The sequence below is a fragment of the Mus pahari genome, chromosome 3 (assembly GCF_900095145.1).
Source record: "Mus pahari chromosome 3, PAHARI_EIJ_v1.1, whole genome shotgun sequence".
NCBI classification, from domain to species: domain Eukaryota; kingdom Metazoa; phylum Chordata; class Mammalia; order Rodentia; family Muridae; genus Mus; species Mus pahari.
In genome coordinates, this window is record NC_034592.1 from 44,672,150 (window position 1) to 44,692,511 (window position 20,362).

Sequence of the window (20,362 nt, forward strand, 5' to 3'; positions counted from 1 at the left end):
CCCCTACAGAGAGACCTCTTACCAAGATTAGCTAACGCACACCCTTGTTAAGCTGTGCCACAAGCAAGCTGAGTTTCCTGGATGCCGGTACATCTTCATCAAAGCACGTGACCAATTCTATCCAGCTTTTCTGTACCTATGTCTGTTGTTACGTCATTCCATTGTCCTAGTCAGGTCAGTCCCTTGCAGGTTGCAGCACGCGGGAACATACACAAGGCAGTTGTCCTTCCCTGTAGTCTTGCTTGTAAGTCAACTGTGACAGACTAAATTGTAGGTAAGCACATCTTCTAATGAGAAGCTTCCATCTAGTTCAGAAAGGAGACCACCCCATAAGCAAAGACCTTAAAATGAAGTAATAAGGACAGCCGCAGCTACACCATTGTAGCTTTGATGGAGTTTTCCTTCTGAAATGATAAAAGTGCAAGTTGGTCATATAGAGACCACAATTTAATTAGCAGCCCTCAATATACCTACGATATCAATGATGAGAGGGCTATCGGCTAACAGAAAGAAGTCAACGCCAGTAGATAACTAACAAAACTCAGAGATGAACAAAGCTGGAACTCTGCAAGTACTCTGGACGAAGTGGGCAAACTGGGTGTGATCATTCCTGTGACTGAAGCAGAAGGATATGCTCGGAGTGTGTTGTTCCTCCATTAGCCTGGGCCATGATACCTAGAGAGCTGACCCATCTCAATAGAAATGATCTCAGTCGTTATCAATTTCTACTATAAATCCTATAAACAAAAACAGAAATAAGAACACTTCTAGACAAGGCATTTTCAGGGCTTTTTCATTCTTGGGAACCCCTCCTGTTTTCAGGAGTTTCCCCTTTAACTTGTGACCTTTCCCCATCTTCCCACAATAAAGCTTGTTTGTTTTATTCCCACACAAGTTCTGTGTCATTACTATTCATTTGAGACAATTCAAAAGCCACTGTTGATTTTTTTGGTGAAAGTTGAGTTTCAGACATCCTAAGTCCCTGTATCATGCACAATCATGATGAGAAAGCTCCAGTTGTTCTAATATAACTCTACCAGAACCAACAAAAGAGTTAAGATTTGTAAAGAAGCCAAGAGTATGGCTACATCCAAGAAGAAATGGCTTCCACTTCTAGTCAGGACACTGACAAGCCATGTGACCACAGGCTCTGCATTCCTGACCTCTCTCTCTCCCTCCCTCTCCTCTCTCTCTCTCTCTCTCTCTCTCTCTCTCTCTCTCTCTCTCTCTCTCCTTTATTTCTTTCTTGTATCCTGTCTCCAGTTGTTCCATTTGTTGTTCTAAGATGCTTTTAGACTTCCTGACACTCCATATTTGGGAGGCAGCCCTGGTGGTATACCTGAGAAGTGTGCTGCATAACACACACAAATAAACATGTGTCTTAGTTCAAAGAGTTTATAGACAGCAGGTCCCACCTAGATATCTTTTACTACTTATTATCCTACAAACTTTACCTCACTTTTTTAAAATCAAAATTTCTTTCTATAGGCCAACTAGAAATTCACTTAAATGTATCAGCTCTGTTGAAAACACACACACACACACACATACACACACAAAGGCGGGGGGAGGAGGAGGAGAGAGTGTGCTTAGAATCAACCTAAGTCTTTATCGCATGGTTCAGATTATTTACTTGAGCATACAGGTAATGAACAGCTGTATCACCAGAACGAAGAGTTTAATGGATGTTGAAATAACATAGAGCATGATTGACAGGTGAGAATGCAATACAAGCACGGCTAACAGGGAACTGAGAGCTGAGGTGATACGTATGTGGAATGTTTAATGAGGTGTAACAGGAGATAAACATACAGAAGAAATGTTCCTTCCCCATTCTCATTTTTAGAATTTTAGACATTTGCAGCAAAATACAATCACAGATCTATAGATTTGATCCTGAGATTCCTGGCCTTGGTATTCATGTTCAGGCAGAAAATAAAAATTGAAATGGGCAAAAATAATGAGAGTCTCGCTCACTTTGTTTAGAGATGGAGTGGGGAGTGGCGTAGGGTCCCAGTCCCAAGATACTGGGCATCTCTCCTGCGTCACTGTCACTGCTGAAGTGAGAAGATGCTTATGGTCTCATGTCTTATGATCCTTTAATGGCTTGAAAACAACTTTAATTCTCTCTTGGGAAAGCTCCCCCAGAGGATACAGACTAAATTAAGCAAATATGAGGTTTTGTAGTCTATCAAATTAACATATGAAAAGCAACCCAATAATTATATTCTGTCAGTCTATAATTCATACTTGATCTAAGAATTCTCCACTTTTTAAACACATGGTCAGTATAATAAATATGTGTGTACTTTCTTGGCCAGCATTAGAATGAGGAGACATATTATTACATTATTTAACCTATTACTTTCCTCTCCTCATGTCTGCTTAGAAGTTGAGTGCTGCTGATTGGAAAACAAAAAAACAAAACAAAACAAAACAAAACAAAAAAACAAAAAAAAAAAACCTCTGATATAAGACGCCAAAATAACAATACTAAGAACTTAAAGGTCACTGCTGCCGTGAAATGGGATGTGAGCTCCACAGTCTATCTGTACTTTCCCACTAAGCCAGGAGTTCATCTTGGCGGGTGGAGAGCGGATTGTGAAACAAGCCGATTCAAAAGGTCTGCAGCAGCCCATCAAAAGCGACTCTCTTCCTCTTCTACTGCACGATGAAGGCCAGGGATGAATTTCAAAATTTGTTTCCGGACACTTCCCCGTCTGCTTTTCCGAGGCAGGGTCCCAAACACGCTTGAGTAATTGCTCTCCCACAAGGGAGAAAAGGGCCCACTACTAGTGACACTGATGCTCCGGTTTCTCCTGGAAGAAGCACTCCTCAGAATCTCATCTCCATCCTTAGAGTGAAAGCACTCATCGTCAGTGCTGGTCTGCCGGCTGAAGGCGCCCCGGATGGAGTCCTCAGACACACTTGTCCGGTAGCCGTCCTCACTGTCCACTGTGAGGGAACTCAGCCAGCTCTTACAACTGCTCTCACTGGACAGTCGGTGCCGGTCCAGGAGGGCTGGACTCGGCCCCAGCAGATTTCCAAACAAGGACGACTCATCGAGGTCCATGCTTTCCAAATTTGGGGAGTTCGCTGTGTCTCCTACAATACAGAGAAGAGTCTATTGTGAGATGGATTTAACCACCAGTCCCTACAAGAAAGCACACCCAACTTTAAAGAACCCAAGGGACATATACTTTGGCCCAAGTTTTCTCTTGCACAAATAAAGTTAGGAGGGTTACCCAAGCTAACATCCATGGACTCGCTTTTAAGGGGAAAGTCATGAAAATTATAACTTGTAATACATTTAAACAAGATAATTCATGCCCATAGCTTGGATCTATAATGTACTCCAGGAGGATCGCATGAAGATGCTACTGGGAGATGGTGAACACTTTAAAAGATCCTACCTCCCTGGAAAATTTAGCTAGCCACTAATAGAGCAATTTTAGTCTGCTGGGTGTTTCTGCCACGATGTACTGTCACAGGCCCAAGCCAGTTTATTTATAGGCTGAAACCTTTGAACACTGAATCAAATAAAACTTTTCTTTTTTTGTAAGCTGACTTATCTTAGTGGCAGAGAGCAGTGTACTTGACTTGAAATCAGTTCCATGCAAATGACACTGTGACAGCGTGACTCTGTGAACCTCCAAGTGCTAATTTCTTCAGTTGTGTAACCCCGGAAACTTTTATGAAAATGTTCACAGAAGTGAGGTCAAAATAAATGCTCAGAAAGTCCTTCTCTGGTTCTTATGATCTGTCTCGGTAAAGAGTCAGAAGTTTATTATAAAGCTATCTGACTTATATGGGGGAAAACAGCTACAAATCAGAACATGTGCTTATAAAAGGTCTATGGAATCAATTGTACCTTCCAGTCTCAATATCCCAAATGTCCTCGTAGAACGGCTGAATGTTTTAGGATGGTGCTGTGCTTAGAAAACATCTCTGTCCTTAGAATTCTAGCTGCTTGGTCAAGTTTCCCTGTCAGTGCTTTATAACCCAAAAATGGATTCCCCAAACAGAAGCATGAGTCACATTCTCTCCTGCCCACCTGCTTCTCATTGCCTGGACAGCTAGTGTGCTCAGAAAACCATAACTGAGATTGTGAGTCTATTTCAAAAGGAAAGGTACAGGGTGGCAAGCCCTCCGAAAGGCATCCTGTGTTAGTTCTCTTTACTCTGCTCTCCTGCGGCTTTGGTTGACAACGTAGAAAGAAGCTGTTCTGCCTCCATTTGATCTATGAAGCCAAGCACAGCCAGTCTACATCGTGTTTCCTTTCTGCTACAACTGGGTTGTTTCGTCTTTTGTTGCTGATAAATCTGGATGGAAGAGCAACTGCTTTATAGACCCTCGTGTTCTGAGTACTTCCTCTAGTTCTAGGAAAAAGCAGATGAATGAACACCTCTAGGCCCTCAAAAAATGTGCACCAATCTAGCTCCTAATATTAGATCTGCTTAAGACTATTCCTGTACATGTGAAAACTCTACGCTGGGCTGTTCAGAAACCTTCAGTAGTTCAGCAAAGGCTTCTGAAACACTCCATGTCTATGAAAAGCAGGAAGTTGAACAAGGTGTCAAGAATCTCTCTCTCTCTCTCTCTCTCTCTCTCTCTCTCTCTCTCTCTCTCTCTCTCTCTCTNTNTGTGTGTGTGTGTGTGTGTGTGTGTGTGTGTGTGTGTACAGACAGAATGAATAAATAATTTTTAAAAAAGAAGTAACTTGTCCAGGTTTCAAACTTGTCTAGTAAAAAGTGAAAATCAAGTCTCTAAACTGTTAATCGATGCCTAAATAATAATTAAGAATATAAAGGAACTTCAGAAGACAGAAAAAAAAAAAGACTATAAGACAGAAAGTTGAATAGACTTTTGGGTAGATATTTGTCAGAAGAACACTTGAAATTGGCCAACAGGTATACGAAAAAATGTGTGGCATCATTAATCAACTGAGAAGCACAAATAAAAACACGATGAGAGTCATCTCACCCCTGTAAGATGCTTACACCGAATAGACACAAGATAAAAAAATCAGTGGTGAAGATGTGGAGAAAAAACAACCTCACACAGTTCAGCTGCTATGGAAAACAGTATGGAGGCTCCACTAAAAAACAAACAGCAAACTGCCATATAACCCAGTACTGTCACTAGCATATGGATATCCATAGGAAACAGGATCGGTGTTTCAACAAAACCTTGCTCAACTCATTCACAGTAGCCAAAACATGGGGTCTACAAAGATAATGTGTTAACTGATGAATGCTGGAAGAAAATACTGCAGATGCATAGTGGAATACCATTCACCCATCATAAAAAGAAAAAAAATCATATTTGTGAAATCATGTATGAACATGGATGTGTTAAATGGGAAAAAAAGCACAAGAATACAAATATGAAGTTATCTCATTACGGGTGCCATCTAGCAATGTTCTGATGGCTATTGAGGATAGAATGGTGGTTACCAGAGGCTGGGTAGCGAGGAGAGAGGTTTCCTGAAACCTTAATCCATGGGCATTAGCTTCAATTAAATAAGAGTGTGGTGTATTACATGGTAGGATGAATATAGCTCACAAGAATCTACTGTGACTTCCAAAATCTAGAAGGAAGATATTGTAAAAGCCTTTACTACTAAAGTAAGTAAGTAAGTAAGTAAGTAAGTAAGTAAATTAATTAATTAATGTCTGAGGAGCTAATTTATTTTGACATCACGTCATTATATAGATATAGATAGATATTGATATAGATAGATATTCATGAATTTGTACAGTTTTTATGGTTTTATGACTCAATTTTAAATGATTTTTAAGTTGAATCTTTTTATGCCAAGTAGTTACCATTTGAACAAATATTCCAGTTTCTAAATAGAGGTCAGATGAGATAACCTACATTCTTGCCCACCCAGCTAATGGCTCCGGTAAATTATTTGTTTTCCCCCCTGCCCGCTATGGTGGCACATGCCTGACATTTCAGTGCTGGGGAGGCTAAGGTGGAAGAAGTTTGCCTTGGACTACTTAGTGAGCATCGGAATAGGCAGGGCCATATAGCAGGACACTGTCTTGATTGGCCTAAAAAAAGAAGTTCACAGCTCAAGTGGCACAGCAAAAGAGCAAACCAGCAACTAGATTCATCTCCTTGTTTCAAAACACAGAGCGTACAAATGCATCTTAGCATAATAATCTTGACTGTCGGACTTGGTCCTGAGATTCTCTGCAGAGATAACTAACGGAATTTGGAAAACTGTTGATGCTCTCCCTGTAAAGTACACAGCCATTTCAGTCTAAATAGCTCCAGCCAGAATCATTTTCAGGAATCTAACTCATTGGCTGATGTGCTACAAATGGCAGGTAATGTTTCCTCTGGCTCTTCTGCAATCTTTGGTCACCTCTTCCAAATGCGTAATTCCCGTGTCTATGCATGTTTTCACAGGCATATGTAGTGTGTATGGAGAAGAGAGGGTAGCGTGACTCAGCCTGCTCCAAACACAGTCACTCCAGAGTTCATCCCGGCAAAACACAGACCAGTAGCCTTCACTGGTACGAAGCAGACTCTTACTCTAATAGTGATGCTCTGAAAATATTTGGAGACAGAAATGCTGAGAGGGTGTGACGAGAATGTGGTTTCCTGGCAGGAAATTGAACTTACCATGCAACAGGCGCTGTTCCTGTAAGTGCAGAGACCTGAGCTCCACCCATTTTTTCTTCAAGGTTTGCTGTGAGAAAGATAAGGGGGAAAGGTTCTGAGTCTCAGGAGATTCAAGTGAGCGAGGCAGGGGAGACTGCCAGCCGCACCAGTCCCACTCCTCTTGCCTAGAGACTTAGGTTGAATTATAGAGGATATTAGGAATACTGATTTATCACTGACCCACAATTCTTCTCTTGAAAAAGAAGAAAACTGACGAAGTTCGTGTTGTTTTGTGTTTGAAAGTGTTTACTAGCCGTAAGCACTTTGTACATGAGTGATACAGATAATATTGGATAGAAACCCTAGAGTTTTAGGGCTAGATAAGTTAACAGATGAAAAATTTTGGACCAGCAACTAGAAATTTGTAAATGCTTAGTAAATATCACCAATCAATAAGTCTGGGCTCTAAAACAAAATTTTATTTGACATCTATCTAGAACATACTTAAGTGTCCTAACTGTTTGCTTGTTTTGAAATGTCATCTTATGTAGCTCAGGCTAACCCAGACTCTTGATCTCACAATGCCCTTGAAGATGATATTAAACTTTGGATTCTCCCATTTCCAATTCCCAAGTACATTCTCCACCGTGTCATTTATGAGGTTCTGGGGAGCAAGACTCGATGCATGTTAAACAAGCACTCTGCCAACTGAGCTGTGCCTCCAGTTCACCCCTTGACTTCAAAACGGCTTCTTCCCTTGGCCACTGTAGCAAACGAAAAGAATGTGACCAGCACGAGAAAGAATTGACTATAAGAACAGTCACTCAGCACAGAAGGCCTGGCCTGGTCCAGCCCACAGGGTAGCCAAGTCAGTGGAAGTCAGAGCCAAGCGAGAAGAAGCCATCTGGGAAGGCAGGTGTTCTGTTCGCTCTCCTTCCGACTTCCTGCCCCCTTGCTTCACCTTGCCTTTGCTATTTTAGGTCCCGGTAGCAAGGCCACCATGTGGCCACAGCTCAGGCTTGCCAAGGACATTTATTCATAAGAAAGATGGCCTAGTTGGAAGAGAACAATCCTCTTTATGTGCATTTAATGGAAGAAAATGGAAGAAGGGGAAGAAAATAAAATCTCAGGAACATCACTGAATGAGTACGAGGAGGAGTGGGGACCATTCCTTATCCTACAGAACACTTAGGATGCTCACAGCAGCATCCGAAGCCTTTCTGGGGCTGCCAAAAAATAAATCAAACAATGAAAGCAGTTAAAAGCTTAGCTCAGCTCATTTTCTAGTTGCTGGTGTTTTGTTCTTCTGGGTTATTTTTGGTTGTTGTTATTTTGTTTTGTTTTTGTTTTTGTTTTCATGAACTGTAGTATCACTCTAGAGTAGTCACAGGATGGGTGGCTGCATCAGGGACTCCTCTTATCCTCCTATAAGTTTATCGTTATGTGAAAACCAAGAACAGAGGCCTGTGAAACACAGGACTAGCCAGAGCTTGCATACGGACCTACACATTTCTTCTTTGCTAATGATATTTATCTCCTTCAGGAGAACAGAGTTAAGGAAAAAGGTAGGTTGTTGGTCAAAACTAAAGACACAAAGACAAATATATATATATAATCTTTCTGAATTTGGCTTTCACGAGTTCATGGACAGAGCTTTTCAAATAGTTGACATTCGTGACCGGGTTTTATGATCCCTGATTTTCTGGTCTAGCCTAGTCACCTAAGTGTGATATGACTTACACTAAGGAAACTTCAGTGTAAAGAGCAGAGGTAACAAAGTGACTGTTTTACCTCTGAAACTTTTTTCCTGTTTTATTCAGGGTTGTTAGACATGTAGTCACATCTAAATGTTCTATATCAGATGAGAGTTAAAACCATACGTGGATCTGGCCTCATGATACCACACTGACACTGGACATGGTACATGGGCGCTTGCATGGCAGCTAAAGGAATGATTGAATATTGTTGAGTGAGTATGCAAAAATAAATAAATAAATAAATAAAAAAACGGCTTCCTTAAACAACCCTAAGCTATAACATGGTGAGTTGGTTTCAGGTATGGCTCCAGTACTTTCATTCTACATAAGACAAATAGCAATTATCCCAACACTTAATCTTTTAATTCTGGTCTCACAGATAATAAGTCATTTAATTTTCATAACTTGGTTATAGGTTAGAAAATAAAACTTCATTGGAACAAAATACTTCTCAAAGTATATAATAGGCCTATCAAGTAACAGATACATTTAAAAGTAACTCTTTTAGCTAGTTCACTATCTGTGTTGAGCAAGGAAGCATAGGCCAAGGTAAAGGAAATCATGTAGTCAGAAGGGACAACATTCCTCCAACAAAGAGATTGGGGCTCTACACAGTCTTTGCATCTTTGTGAATAGAATACTCACATTTATAGGATGCAAAATAAATGTCATCACACAAAAGGGAAACCAACCTGCCTTTAGGCCAGTCCCAGTCATTTCTGCCCTGAGGGATTAAGTACTTATCTCATAATTCCAAGACTGCTTGTCAGACATAAATGTGAGGTGATAAACAGAATGGAACTTCAAGAGCTGTCATGTTGAAGCATCAAGTGTTAGTTAGGAAATTAGGTTCGGAGGTAATATGTGTCTTCAAATTGTCTATTTAACCCTAAGCAATCAGCTAAGGGTTCTTCTTGAGAAATAAACCCTGACTGAATATCAGGTACTAAGAAAAGTAGGCTGATAAAAGCTGCTTGCAGCTGGAGGCATCTTGGCAAACAGAAACACAGCAATGCTTCATTACCTGAGCCACCCTGGGCATTTACTCGCTGAGAAAGGCAGCCAAGCTCTTGGTCCTGGACCTGGAGGGGAAACTTTTATGCCCTGTGTGGAGAGATCTGCACAGCCATCCCATAGAGATGAAGCTACCTATCAAGCCCACAGCATCCCCAGGTCCTCAGTGACAGGAAAGACAGTGAGCTGCTAATCAAGACAGAGATCTCTCCCAGCAACATAGAAACAGAAAGAATCCAAAACAGGCACCAAACTAAGAGTGCTATAAGTTCTGATGGAAAGATAAAAACCATTATTCATAAGCACAAAAATGTTGAGAGAAATATGAACAGACAGTTACAAAAAAAAAAAGAGTCTCTTGTTGATAAAGTATAAATCACATTTAAAAGCTCATTAGAAAGAACACATTCTATATGGAAGACAGGTAACTAGGATGCCACTGAAGTCATTATTAAGGAAGGCAAATCAAAAGTCCCTAACATATTTCTAATGGAAGTGCACAAGATAATGTGGGAAGTAATAAAGACAGTACACAGAGCCAGTCACATGTCTATTGATATAAAGATCAGAGCCAAATTTAAACAGTATGAATTGAGGTATGAGTCTGAACCTAATTAAGTTGCAGTAAAAAGTAGTCAGGAAACACAGGGAAAGACACACAGGCACGTATATAAATATGCATGCGCACGTGCGTGCGGGAACACACACACACACACACACACACACACACACCACACACACACACACACAATGGAGGGCAGATAATGTAATTAGAAAGTCCCCTAGAGAAAATTACCAAGAAGGTAAAAAGAAAGCATGAACAGAATAAGTTAAAACGAGGATTAAAAATGACAGTTCTAGCAGGGATTAAAGGTTAAGAATGGAAGTCTTATCAGGCAATTATCTAAATATATTTGAAAATTAGAATACTTTATTGATGGACATAGAACTTACTAAAACTGTTCCAGAAAGTCGTCTGAGTAGCTTTACTAATAATAAAGAAACGAAAGCCATGGTTTGAAAATATTCCCTCCAGAAAGAACCCCAAGTCCTGATGATTCAGATGGCATTACAAAAATTCTACCAAGTTTTAAAAAGAGGAACAACCCAGCTCATGTCATATACTTAGTAATTTTAACACTAAACCTAAAAGCCTTAGAAACAAAAATGTAGGTCATCCAAGGCTATTTTCACACACCTATGGAGACTTGATCTTTGACAAAGAAGTCAAAAACATACAGTATAAAAAAGAAAACATCTTCAACAAATGGTACTGGTCTAACTGCTGGTCTGTATGTAGACAGATGAAAATAGATCCATGTTTATCACCTTGCACAAAACTCAACTCCAAGTGGATCAAGGACCTCAACATAAAATCAAATATACTGAATCTAATAGAAAAGAAAGTAGGAAAAAAGCCTTGAATTCTTAGTTTCTGAACAGAACACCAACAGCCCAGGCTCTAAGATCAACAACTGATAAATGGAACCTCATGAAAGTGAAAAACTTCTGTAAGACAAAAGACACTGTCAATAGGACAAAATGGGCAAAATTGGGGAAAAAACTTCACTAACCCTACATCTGACAGAGGGCTAATATCCAAAGTACATAAAGAACTCAAGAAGTTAAACTCCAAAAAAACCAAAAAACCAAAAAACAAATAAAGCAATTTAAAAATAGGGTACAGAGCTAAACAGAGAATTCAGAACAGAAGAATATCATATGGCCATTAAAGAAATGTTCAAAGTCCTTAATCATCAGAGAAATACAAATCAAAATGACCCTGAGATTCCACCTCACACCAATCAGAATGGCTAAGATCAAAAACTCAGGTGACAGCACATGCTGGCGAGGATATGGAGAAAGAAGAACACTCCTCCACTGCTGGTGGGACTGCAAACTGGTACAACCACTCTGGAACTCATTCTGGCAGTTCCTCAGAAAGTGAAAGAGCCTAAAGACCCACTAAAGGACAAAGTAAGGATGCCAAGATTATTCCCCTCACCTTAAGCAACAATCCTCACCAAGACTGCCCAGCATAGAAGGGAAATAGATTCATTTTGTCCAGTTATTATCCTTGTAGAGCACACCAAATAATATACAAACAACTTAGTAGAGATTATGTGGTTTAACAAAGTGCTTGACTATTATCAACAGCATACAAATAATCTATGTATATCTATTCTTTAACCATAAATTTTATTTCTCTAGGGAAAAAAAACTATAATAAAATGCTAAAGTACAAAGGACAATACAACAAAAAAAAATATGACCTGTATGTGTAAATTATCAGATTTTATGAAAGATGAAAAGAAAAACAGCAAAATGGTTAAGAAAACCTAGCAATAAGAAAATGAAATACCACGTAACATTTAATACCTGAGGCACTGAGTTATCTATATAAAATGAAATGTCAATCAAACCTCTTGCATATACTCATGGAACTTGACTATTTGATGGATGATCAACAGACTAAGAACATTGTTCAGTAAGGTATCACTCTCTATTGCAAACTGAGTTGGAGATAAAAATCAAAATGGCCATATTCGAGAGTCTGTGAGTAAATGTGGACTTACATGGAGACTTCGTTAAAATAGAAGCTTCACAGCAAGTCAGGTAAGGAGGAAGGCACAGCACAAATTATACTGGGAGAACTGCCTGTGCACATGGACAAAATTCAAATTATCCCATACTTTATAGTATATGGCAAGAGTATCTCCGGATGAATTAAAGACTTCAATATGAAAAAAGGAAAAAACTAAATTTTTAGGGAAAAAAATGTTTTAATGCAGATGACTGACAACTGGCCTATATTTAGAAGCTCTTTTATAAACAAGTAAATGAAAGGTTTCCACAAAAGTAGGGAAACAAAACTTGGATCCCATAAACCAAAATACTTTAAATTACCTAAAAAAAGCAGACTTCAGAAGTAGTAAAGAAATATAAGGACTGTTCTGGAAAGATTGAGTTATCATCATTTAATGAAATATTATGCAGGAATGACAAAGACCTACAGAGGAGAGTTGAATGAAGGGGCAATGCACGCACATCATTGGAACACATTATTATATGTTTTTGTTTCTTGTTGTTTATAATAACATCTCTTGTTATGTATGTTTTAATTGATGAAATGCTCTAAAGTAAATAAGAGTCAGGAAGATGAGTTCTTAAGTAGGCATTCAAAGTATACTAAGGACCTACTTATATTCTAAAAGAGAATATAGATATTGAAATTTTATATAAATTTCAGAAGCAGTCCTTTAAGTCATGGTGAGTAATACAACAGTTTACAATAGACTGAAGATCCTAGCCAATGCTATAAGAGAAGAAAAGTAAATTAGATTCATAATTGAGCTAAAAGGCAAAACTTAAAATAAAAAGGATTATCCTTCTTTAGCTAGAGAATGTATTCGAAAACACATGAAGGAAATTATTCTAGAGTATATGAAGTGCTAAATAAAAATGAAAAACATATTCAACTGAGAGCTACGAAGATTTCAACTGTTCTCACTTATTTTATAAACAAACTTTAATTCCTATCAAAGTCTGGGTAGAAGGGATTCTTAATGATTTTATTTTAAATAGAACTTAAAAATCATGGGGAATGGGCACTATTTCAAAAGTATCAAAGTTAATCTTAGTGAGGCTTGCTAGTGAATAAATACGGTAGGAGGGAAAGGTTCTTGATAAAATGTAAATACAGTGAACTGACCTCTTGAAATCCGTGATTTATGAGTGTACTTCATGAGAAAAAGTAATGACTTTTTTCAGACTTTTTTTTCAGACTGTTACCAAATACAAGTAAGTTGCTTGCCTGTAGCCAAGCTATCCCCGAGTAGCTGGCAGCTCCAATGTCCTGCAGGGGACAGTACTGGGAACTGGGAGGAGTCAGCGCACCTTTAAACTCATTCCAGAAGTGTCTGGAGTTCATAGCCTGGAGGGCTCACCAACCTAGAGAACTGAATTTTTGGAAACCTTGCAAGAGCCATGCCAGAGAATTCGTCCTGAGCTTTAGGCACTGTCCCTTGTGACCTTTTTCTTCCCTTTCAAGGTAGTAGTGTGTTTGCCCAAGAAAGCAGATTCAAGGACAGTCACAGCATTAGTGGTAGATAGTCCCTTTTCAGAATGGCGCAGAAGGAAAAGAGGCAAAGAAGTCGACTGGGAAGGCAGAAGTGTGTGCCCGCCAGCACTCTGCAGCACTCAATGCTACCTCTTCCTCTGTTTTGCTCCTTCAACAAAATGTAAATCAAGAGTGATCACAGGTGCATCAATGACTAGTTCTTCAGGTAATATGCCTTCCCGCTGGCTTTCTGAGCCTCATAGACTCTGAATGGGGAAGGAAGAGGGTGATTTACACCTATTCACAGTCTTAGATATTGCTGCAAAGGTAATTGTGTGGTCCTTGACCTGTTGGTAGCTTAGATGCATCCTGACATTTCCCCTTCAAGGGCTATCTCGGTTTCCAAGATAGATCATTATTCTACTCGCACATTCATGGATGAAAACTGACACGCTGGGTTAAGTCAAGTTACCTTTAAAGTCTGCAGTTTTGCTTCAAGTTCTGCTCTTCTGTGCATCATTGTTCCATTAAGAGTCTCTATCCTGTTTGAAGATAAGGGAAAGGTAGGATAAACAACAGAGCTATCCTTCAAAGAGGTGCCATCCTTAAGAAGCGATGCAAGTGGAGAGTAGTCTATACCAGATAGGCGGCATAAATGTCACCCTTTCTGAGGCTCTTGACTATGGAGTGTGGATACTTGAGCATCTGGACCTAAGCCAAATTTCTGAACAACAGTGGGGTGGGGGGAAAAAAGGGGGGAAAAAGCCTGGCAAAGTGTGGAGGGAAAGATCCTGGCTAGTTATAAATCAAAGCTCGTTTTCTAGAAGGCACTGTGTGCTAATGGCACTATGGCACTAAGACACTATGTTGCTATCCACCAGATTCTACTCTTGCCTGGACAGGCTCAACAATCTCAGTTATTTCGTAAACATTCACTGGGCATCTACTATGAGCCAGGTGGTACGTCAATAAAAGAAAAACAGTGCACAGGATTTCAGCAACAGTGAACTTGATGTGTTATTTCTTGAAACAGGGAAGATTTTCTGCAATAGTGTATGGCCATTTCATCAAATGAAATGGTTTAGTTTACAAATGGCCATCTAGAATAACTGGTGTAACAATGTTCTTCTCTTTCTACATCATGGATTTTCTAAAAATAGAAGGTTTATTATCTCTGGAGTTGGTTTGTTTTGAGCATTGTTTTGACTACAAATCCTCCACCTGAGGATGGTAGTTAATTTCACCTTGGAAATCATACTCTTAAACATTTCAAAGTATTTGTTCTAAGTCTTTTTGACAACTAAATTACAGTTATATTTATGAAAGCATGAGAAAAAATTAAAGATATGGTAGGAGTTCTAAATGTGAAATCACATTTTCTCTTTTCTTCCAGTCTCAGACCCAACATAATAAGATGACAGTACAGCAAACGCTGTGTGATTTCTGATTGAGATGATGTTAGTTTTTAGACAGTAGACTCACTAAGAAGCTGCAAAAGACTCTTGGTCTTGTTCTAAGCTGCCTAAGCAATGATGTGTACAAGTGTTGAGATGGGAGCCCCCCCCCTTCAGTATTTGGTCACCTTGTCTCATATTTTATCCCTCTGTGGGTTTCTAAGAACCATTTCCACCCTTATTAACCCATGGTCTTCTTGTTTCATCTACATGGGGCATATTTTTCTGACTGTAACCAATAGTGTTTTCTCTTGGATTCTACATGGTTTCTTTGAGACAAAGCTTTCCTAACTTTTACCCCCTTAAACCTCAAAGGGCTAGCCTCAGCTCCACCATCATCAGTCATTTAAAAATCTGCCTCATTTCAATCACCCACCCAACACTTCCTTTGACATACCCATGAAGAAAGAATCTGGTAGATTCTACTGGCAGCTCACTATGCACAGCTGTAACTGGAAAAAGCCAGTCCTGACATCCTGGGCAAACCGGGTTTCAGCGTCACTCACTACCGGGCTGAACTCAACTAACCCCTCGTTAGCCCCAGGCACTTCATCTACGTAAAGGAATAAACCTGGACTGACAAAGCGCCTGTGAAGAAAAATTAATTAGGTAATGCTGAAACTACCCAACTCTGAACAAAATCCAAACACCCTGGAACAGCAATGCGTCTCATAATCTGATGCTTGGCCAGCGGTGACTTCACCACTCATACAGTCTCGCTAATCCACTAGCCTGGTTCAGATCATCCTTAGAACATGCCAAATCTATTTCCAGGGCTCAAAGATACTTTTCTTTACCTCCATGTTCCCACGAGGAGTTCCCATGGCCATTCCTTCCCTCTGTTTGGGCTCAGCTCCAACAGTACTTTCTCAGAGTGAATGGAGCACTTTGCACATCTCAGCTCCACTGGCTACTGTCTTCCTCAGTGGACTCCCCTGTGACACTATCTGCCTTTCCTATAGTGGTTATCAATAACTGTAATTTTTTTTAAATTTCAGGCTTTTCTTAGAAATCTACGATTTTTAGAGTTTTACAGTGTTTATTGTTGCCTCCTTAGAATGCACACAGAGATTAAAAACTTAATATTTGCTCAGTACATATGATTTTTATGCACTAATGAATTCTCCTACAACTGATTATTAAGGTCCTACTGGGTCCTTGGCACACAGTGAAAGAAATCTGATGCTGTCTATTTTTTTAGATAGTTATGTCGTTTTTGGCTAATAATGGGTGTGTTTGTAGATATACCTTCTTAAGATTGTTATGATCAGTCTCAAAGATTAAACCCTTTGAGTAGCTGGGAAGACCAAGGTCCTTCTGATAAATTGAACATTAGTGCCTATGACTATATATGCTCCAAGGTGGGAACATTTCATTATCTCTTAGAAAACAATGACAGAGAAAAAAACATCAAGAGGTTTGAAGCATATGAGAGAGAGGGGGAAAAAAACGTTTGAGCTAGAAGATTTCATGAACTGTGAGAACAGGACCAGTTTCTCTTGGTCCAAAGAAATGTGTGCCAGTTTTATTGAATTGACATTAAGAATACATTAGCAATTGATGTCCCTCCCACAAGGACTTTTGTCTAGTGTCATCTCCTGACTTCAGATGTTGACTCATGAAACCTTGGGAAACAAAGGGGCCAATAAAAATGTCCGTACCTCAAAGCTGTGCATGCTGCATTCTGTGCACCACAGACAAATTGTGTCTACAAAACCAGACAAGCCACCCACTTGTCAGGTATTCCCAGACACCAAAACATCTTTGAAACCCCATAGCAAGTAAGTGGATATTTACGTTAGCAGATTTCCTGACGATCGGATCAGGTCGACCACTTGCTTGTCAGTAAAGCCTTCTGTGCTCACACCATTGACATTTGCAAAGATGTCACCTGTGAGATGCCCAGAGAAATGAATGTTTTATTAGTTACGTAAACAATTCCCCCAACATGGAAATGAAGTAAAACAAGCATGCTCCCAAGCCACAGTGTCACTCAAGAAAATTCAAAGCAGCAACTACTTCCTACCCTTGGCTATCAAAGAGGTTTTTGGTATTTAATGGCTTCTAGTATGAGCAGAGCTACATTACCAACTTGCAGGCCAGCGCAGTGAGCGGGACTGTCTTCCTGCACTTTGCAAATCATAGTGCACACTTCTGAGGAACAGATGTTCTGGTTCTGGAGTCTGTAGGTCTATAAAATATAAGTGGATACATAGTAACTTTTCCAAAAGGTCAACAAATATTGGTCAAAACCTAAAACCATGACATAATAGGTTAGTGCAAAGGACAACTTTGGAAACGCTTTTTCGCTGTACACTGAATGGAAGTTACCAATTTTGCAATCCACCAGATCATCGGCAGCCAACTCCATTCATAAAACATCTGGCATGAGAGAAAAAGTGGGATGTAAGTGTCTCAAGATGTTCTGTTTACAAGCCTAAGAGACCACCTGATGATTTCATTGTGCATTTATCAAGAAAAAAAATTAAGAGTCTTAGTTCTCAAAGGGATGAAACAACCATAGCCAAATGAAAGAAAGCAATCCTTGTGGGTGCTCCAGGCTAAAACAGGCATTGGCGGAGAGAGTATGAGATACAAAATATCCAGCAGGGAGATGGGCCAGCAGTAATCATATTATATCAGAGTTCTGCAAATAATGACAATCTGCACTAGGTTTGTTCTACCTGACTCAGTCAATTTCATTTCTGAGCACACAGTCCCCTCCTGTCCCGAATTCTCACCAGTTATTCAATCATCCAACTAAATGAATTGAGAGAGAGAGAGAGAGAGAGAGAGAGAGAGAGAGAGAGAGAGAGAGAGAGATATGCTGCCCCCAGATGGCTCAGTCTGACACAAATAATTCAGTGAGCTCTATTGTTGGTGTTTTTTAGTTTTTACTTCAAAGTGTATGAAAGCACTAGGGAAACATTTGCTCTGTATAACAATTTTGTAACTCTGAAAAAAAAATCAATGTTTTGAGTTGTCCTTTCAAATCTGACTGCTAAAAGCTAAGCCACATCAGAGGGCTGCTTTCTTCTAGAGGTATCCACACCTGAGACATGATGATCAGTCACACGCAGAACATTCCCAGAGCTAGTCACTTGGTTCTGTTAACTGCTGATTTCCACTCAGATGTAGTACATTTAGAATCTTCTATTTGAAAGGAAGAGGAACTTTAAGTGGCCTATAACATGTGTTGCACCTATACCAGAAACCTTTTGTGATAATTTCCTGCCTCAGACCAGAGCTCAGCTCCTTGTAGAAATAGAAGCCAATTTAATTCATGTGCTGCAAGAGCCGAAAACTGACTGAGAAACCTTTTAGAAGTCACTGCTATAGCAATCCACATCGACAGGAAAACCCACCTTCCAAGCCTAGGTATCGAAGTGAGCACAGGGCAGAAGAAGCACTTTGATTTATGTGCACAGGCACATTACAGAGCAGCTGTGAATTTGGAAATTAGAGTTAAAAGGGGGAAACCAGAAGCCATGAAGGCACAGAAAAGAATACTCGGTCAAATAGTACGACCATATCGCCCACCCATATCTCCCATCCTTGTCTTCTGTTGGCTCAGAAAGAAATTGTCATGAGCATCCCTGTGAAGTGTTGACTTCAGAGGTGACATATAGGTGCCGTAGTTCAGAGGTGAAGCCATCAGGTCTCGCTGCGCTCCTATTTCATGGCTCTGTGGTCTGTCCTCTAGTAAAGTTGATTTTCACTTTGATTCTACACACACACACACACACACACACACACACACACACACTTGTGGTGAGGGAGAACCAGAAGGTATCAGTGATGGGCAATGCAGTTACTACCCCTAGGCAACCTTGAAGAGGCTGGCGTGGACATACGGTTATCTTCAGAGAAAGTCGAATGGCTCTCTCTTGTGAGGGGGGCCTATACTTCGAAAATCTGATAGATTTAGCACGTTTTTTTTTTTTTTTTTTGTAGAAAATTATGTCCCAATGATTTTATGGTAAATTATAGACTGCACCACATTTTAGAGGAATGGAGCTCAGCAAGCAGAAACCACTGCTTCCCACTACTTCCCTGATCATTCCATGCTTGTTTCTTCACTCATGAAACACATTTAAGGTAGCAGCTTCCTGCTCCTGATCTTAAAATACAACTGAGTTCCCTTTCATGGGGTCGCCATCATAGCAAAGTTTTCTGAAAGCAGCATTCACGAGCGAAGACCTAAACTCTGACATACACATAAGAATACGATTATGCAAAGCACGTGGGAAAGAAATGCAGAAATGGTGTGGGGGAAATGACACTCAAGTTGCTCCACTCAATTAGACTACAGTCCACATGACTTCATTCTCCATCTTCTCAAATATAATTACGAAAAGACGGGCAACAGATATTCTTGGAGAGCCACATTGTAACCTATGAAGACCACTATTAATTTTCACCAGCGGTTTTCACGTAATAAAGTGTTATGGTGTGTGTGTGTGTGTGTGTGTGTGTGTATGGTGTATGTGTGTATGTGTGTATGTGTGTGTGTGTGTTGTAAATTTCTCACTATACCCCCTTCCAAAAAAATTGGTCTCAATTGTAACATGTATGGAGTCTATATACACAGATATACCATCTGGCAAGTATTCATTTTTATTTACTTTTTATTTTGAAACTGGGTCTCATAGTGTAGTCTTGGCTAGCCTGGAACTCCCTGCCTCTGCCTCCCAAGTGCTGGGATTAAAGCCGTGAACCACCATGCCCAACTTAAGTATTTAGAATCTGATTTACATACAATACAAGAATATGATTATATGAAAATAAATGTCTGTAAATGCCACTTGCTTTCTTATTTAAGAACAGGATATATCAAGCACCTTTGTTTGGAGTTCTTCTTAAGGAAGACCATAGTGATGCATAAGGAGCAAGCTGCAACTCTAGAGAAATATAAGCTCCAACATTTTCTCTTCCCATAATACTCAACGCACTGAAAAAACAACCACACACTAAACAAAATCTAGTCTCCATGGTCATTCTAACCCTACTCCGACTTCATTGTTCCTTACAAATATCTTGATAGAAGTAGTGCCTGGTTTTCCTTTGGAAATCTAAAATGTTTAAAAACTACCCACCTGAATTTCAAATCCAAATGTTCCATTGTCCTGCTTTTCCACAGTAACAACCTTCCTGTAAGTAAACATAAATAAACTGCATAGAAATCAAAATATAATATTTATCATATATTTAACATTAACAATAATTGTTATAATGAAAATTAGCATTCATTTCTATAATTGTAGTATGAGTTAGCAATGTGTAAGTGTGTGTGTGTGTAGCACTTATCTCAGGCAGAGACTTAAAAAGAGGCAAGAAAGGAAGGAAGGAAGGAAGGAAGGAAGGAAGGAAGGAAGGAAGGAAAAAAGGAGAAGAAATGAAGAGGAGAGAGAGGGGAAGGAAGAGGATGGAGAGAGAGAGAGAGAGAGAGAGAGAGAGAGAGA

The 20,362-nt window shown here is 39.7% G+C and overlaps 1 protein-coding gene across 3 annotated transcripts in view; it reads right to left on the reverse strand.

Moving 5' to 3' along the window:
* Nucleotides 1–1,624: 1,624 nt before the first annotated feature.
* Nucleotides 1,625–20,362, reverse strand: part of Cytip (cytohesin 1 interacting protein) — a 67,395-nt gene continuing 48,657 nt past the window's right edge. For all 3 annotated transcript variants that reach the window (XM_021194903.2, XM_029535798.1, XM_029535799.1), the window contains 6 exons: nt 19,997–20,051; nt 16,989–17,091; nt 16,698–16,791; nt 13,919–13,988; nt 6,637–6,703; nt 1,625–3,105 (listed from right to left, as the gene is read on the reverse strand). In XM_021194903.2, the coding sequence (XP_021050562.1) occupies nt 2,639–3,105; nt 6,637–6,703; nt 13,919–13,988; nt 16,698–16,791; nt 16,989–17,091; nt 19,997–20,051 (856 nt within the window). In that variant the 3' untranslated portion in view covers nt 1,625–2,638. The remainder of the gene's footprint in view (nt 3,106–6,636; nt 6,704–13,918; nt 13,989–16,697; nt 16,792–16,988; nt 17,092–19,996; nt 20,052–20,362) is intronic.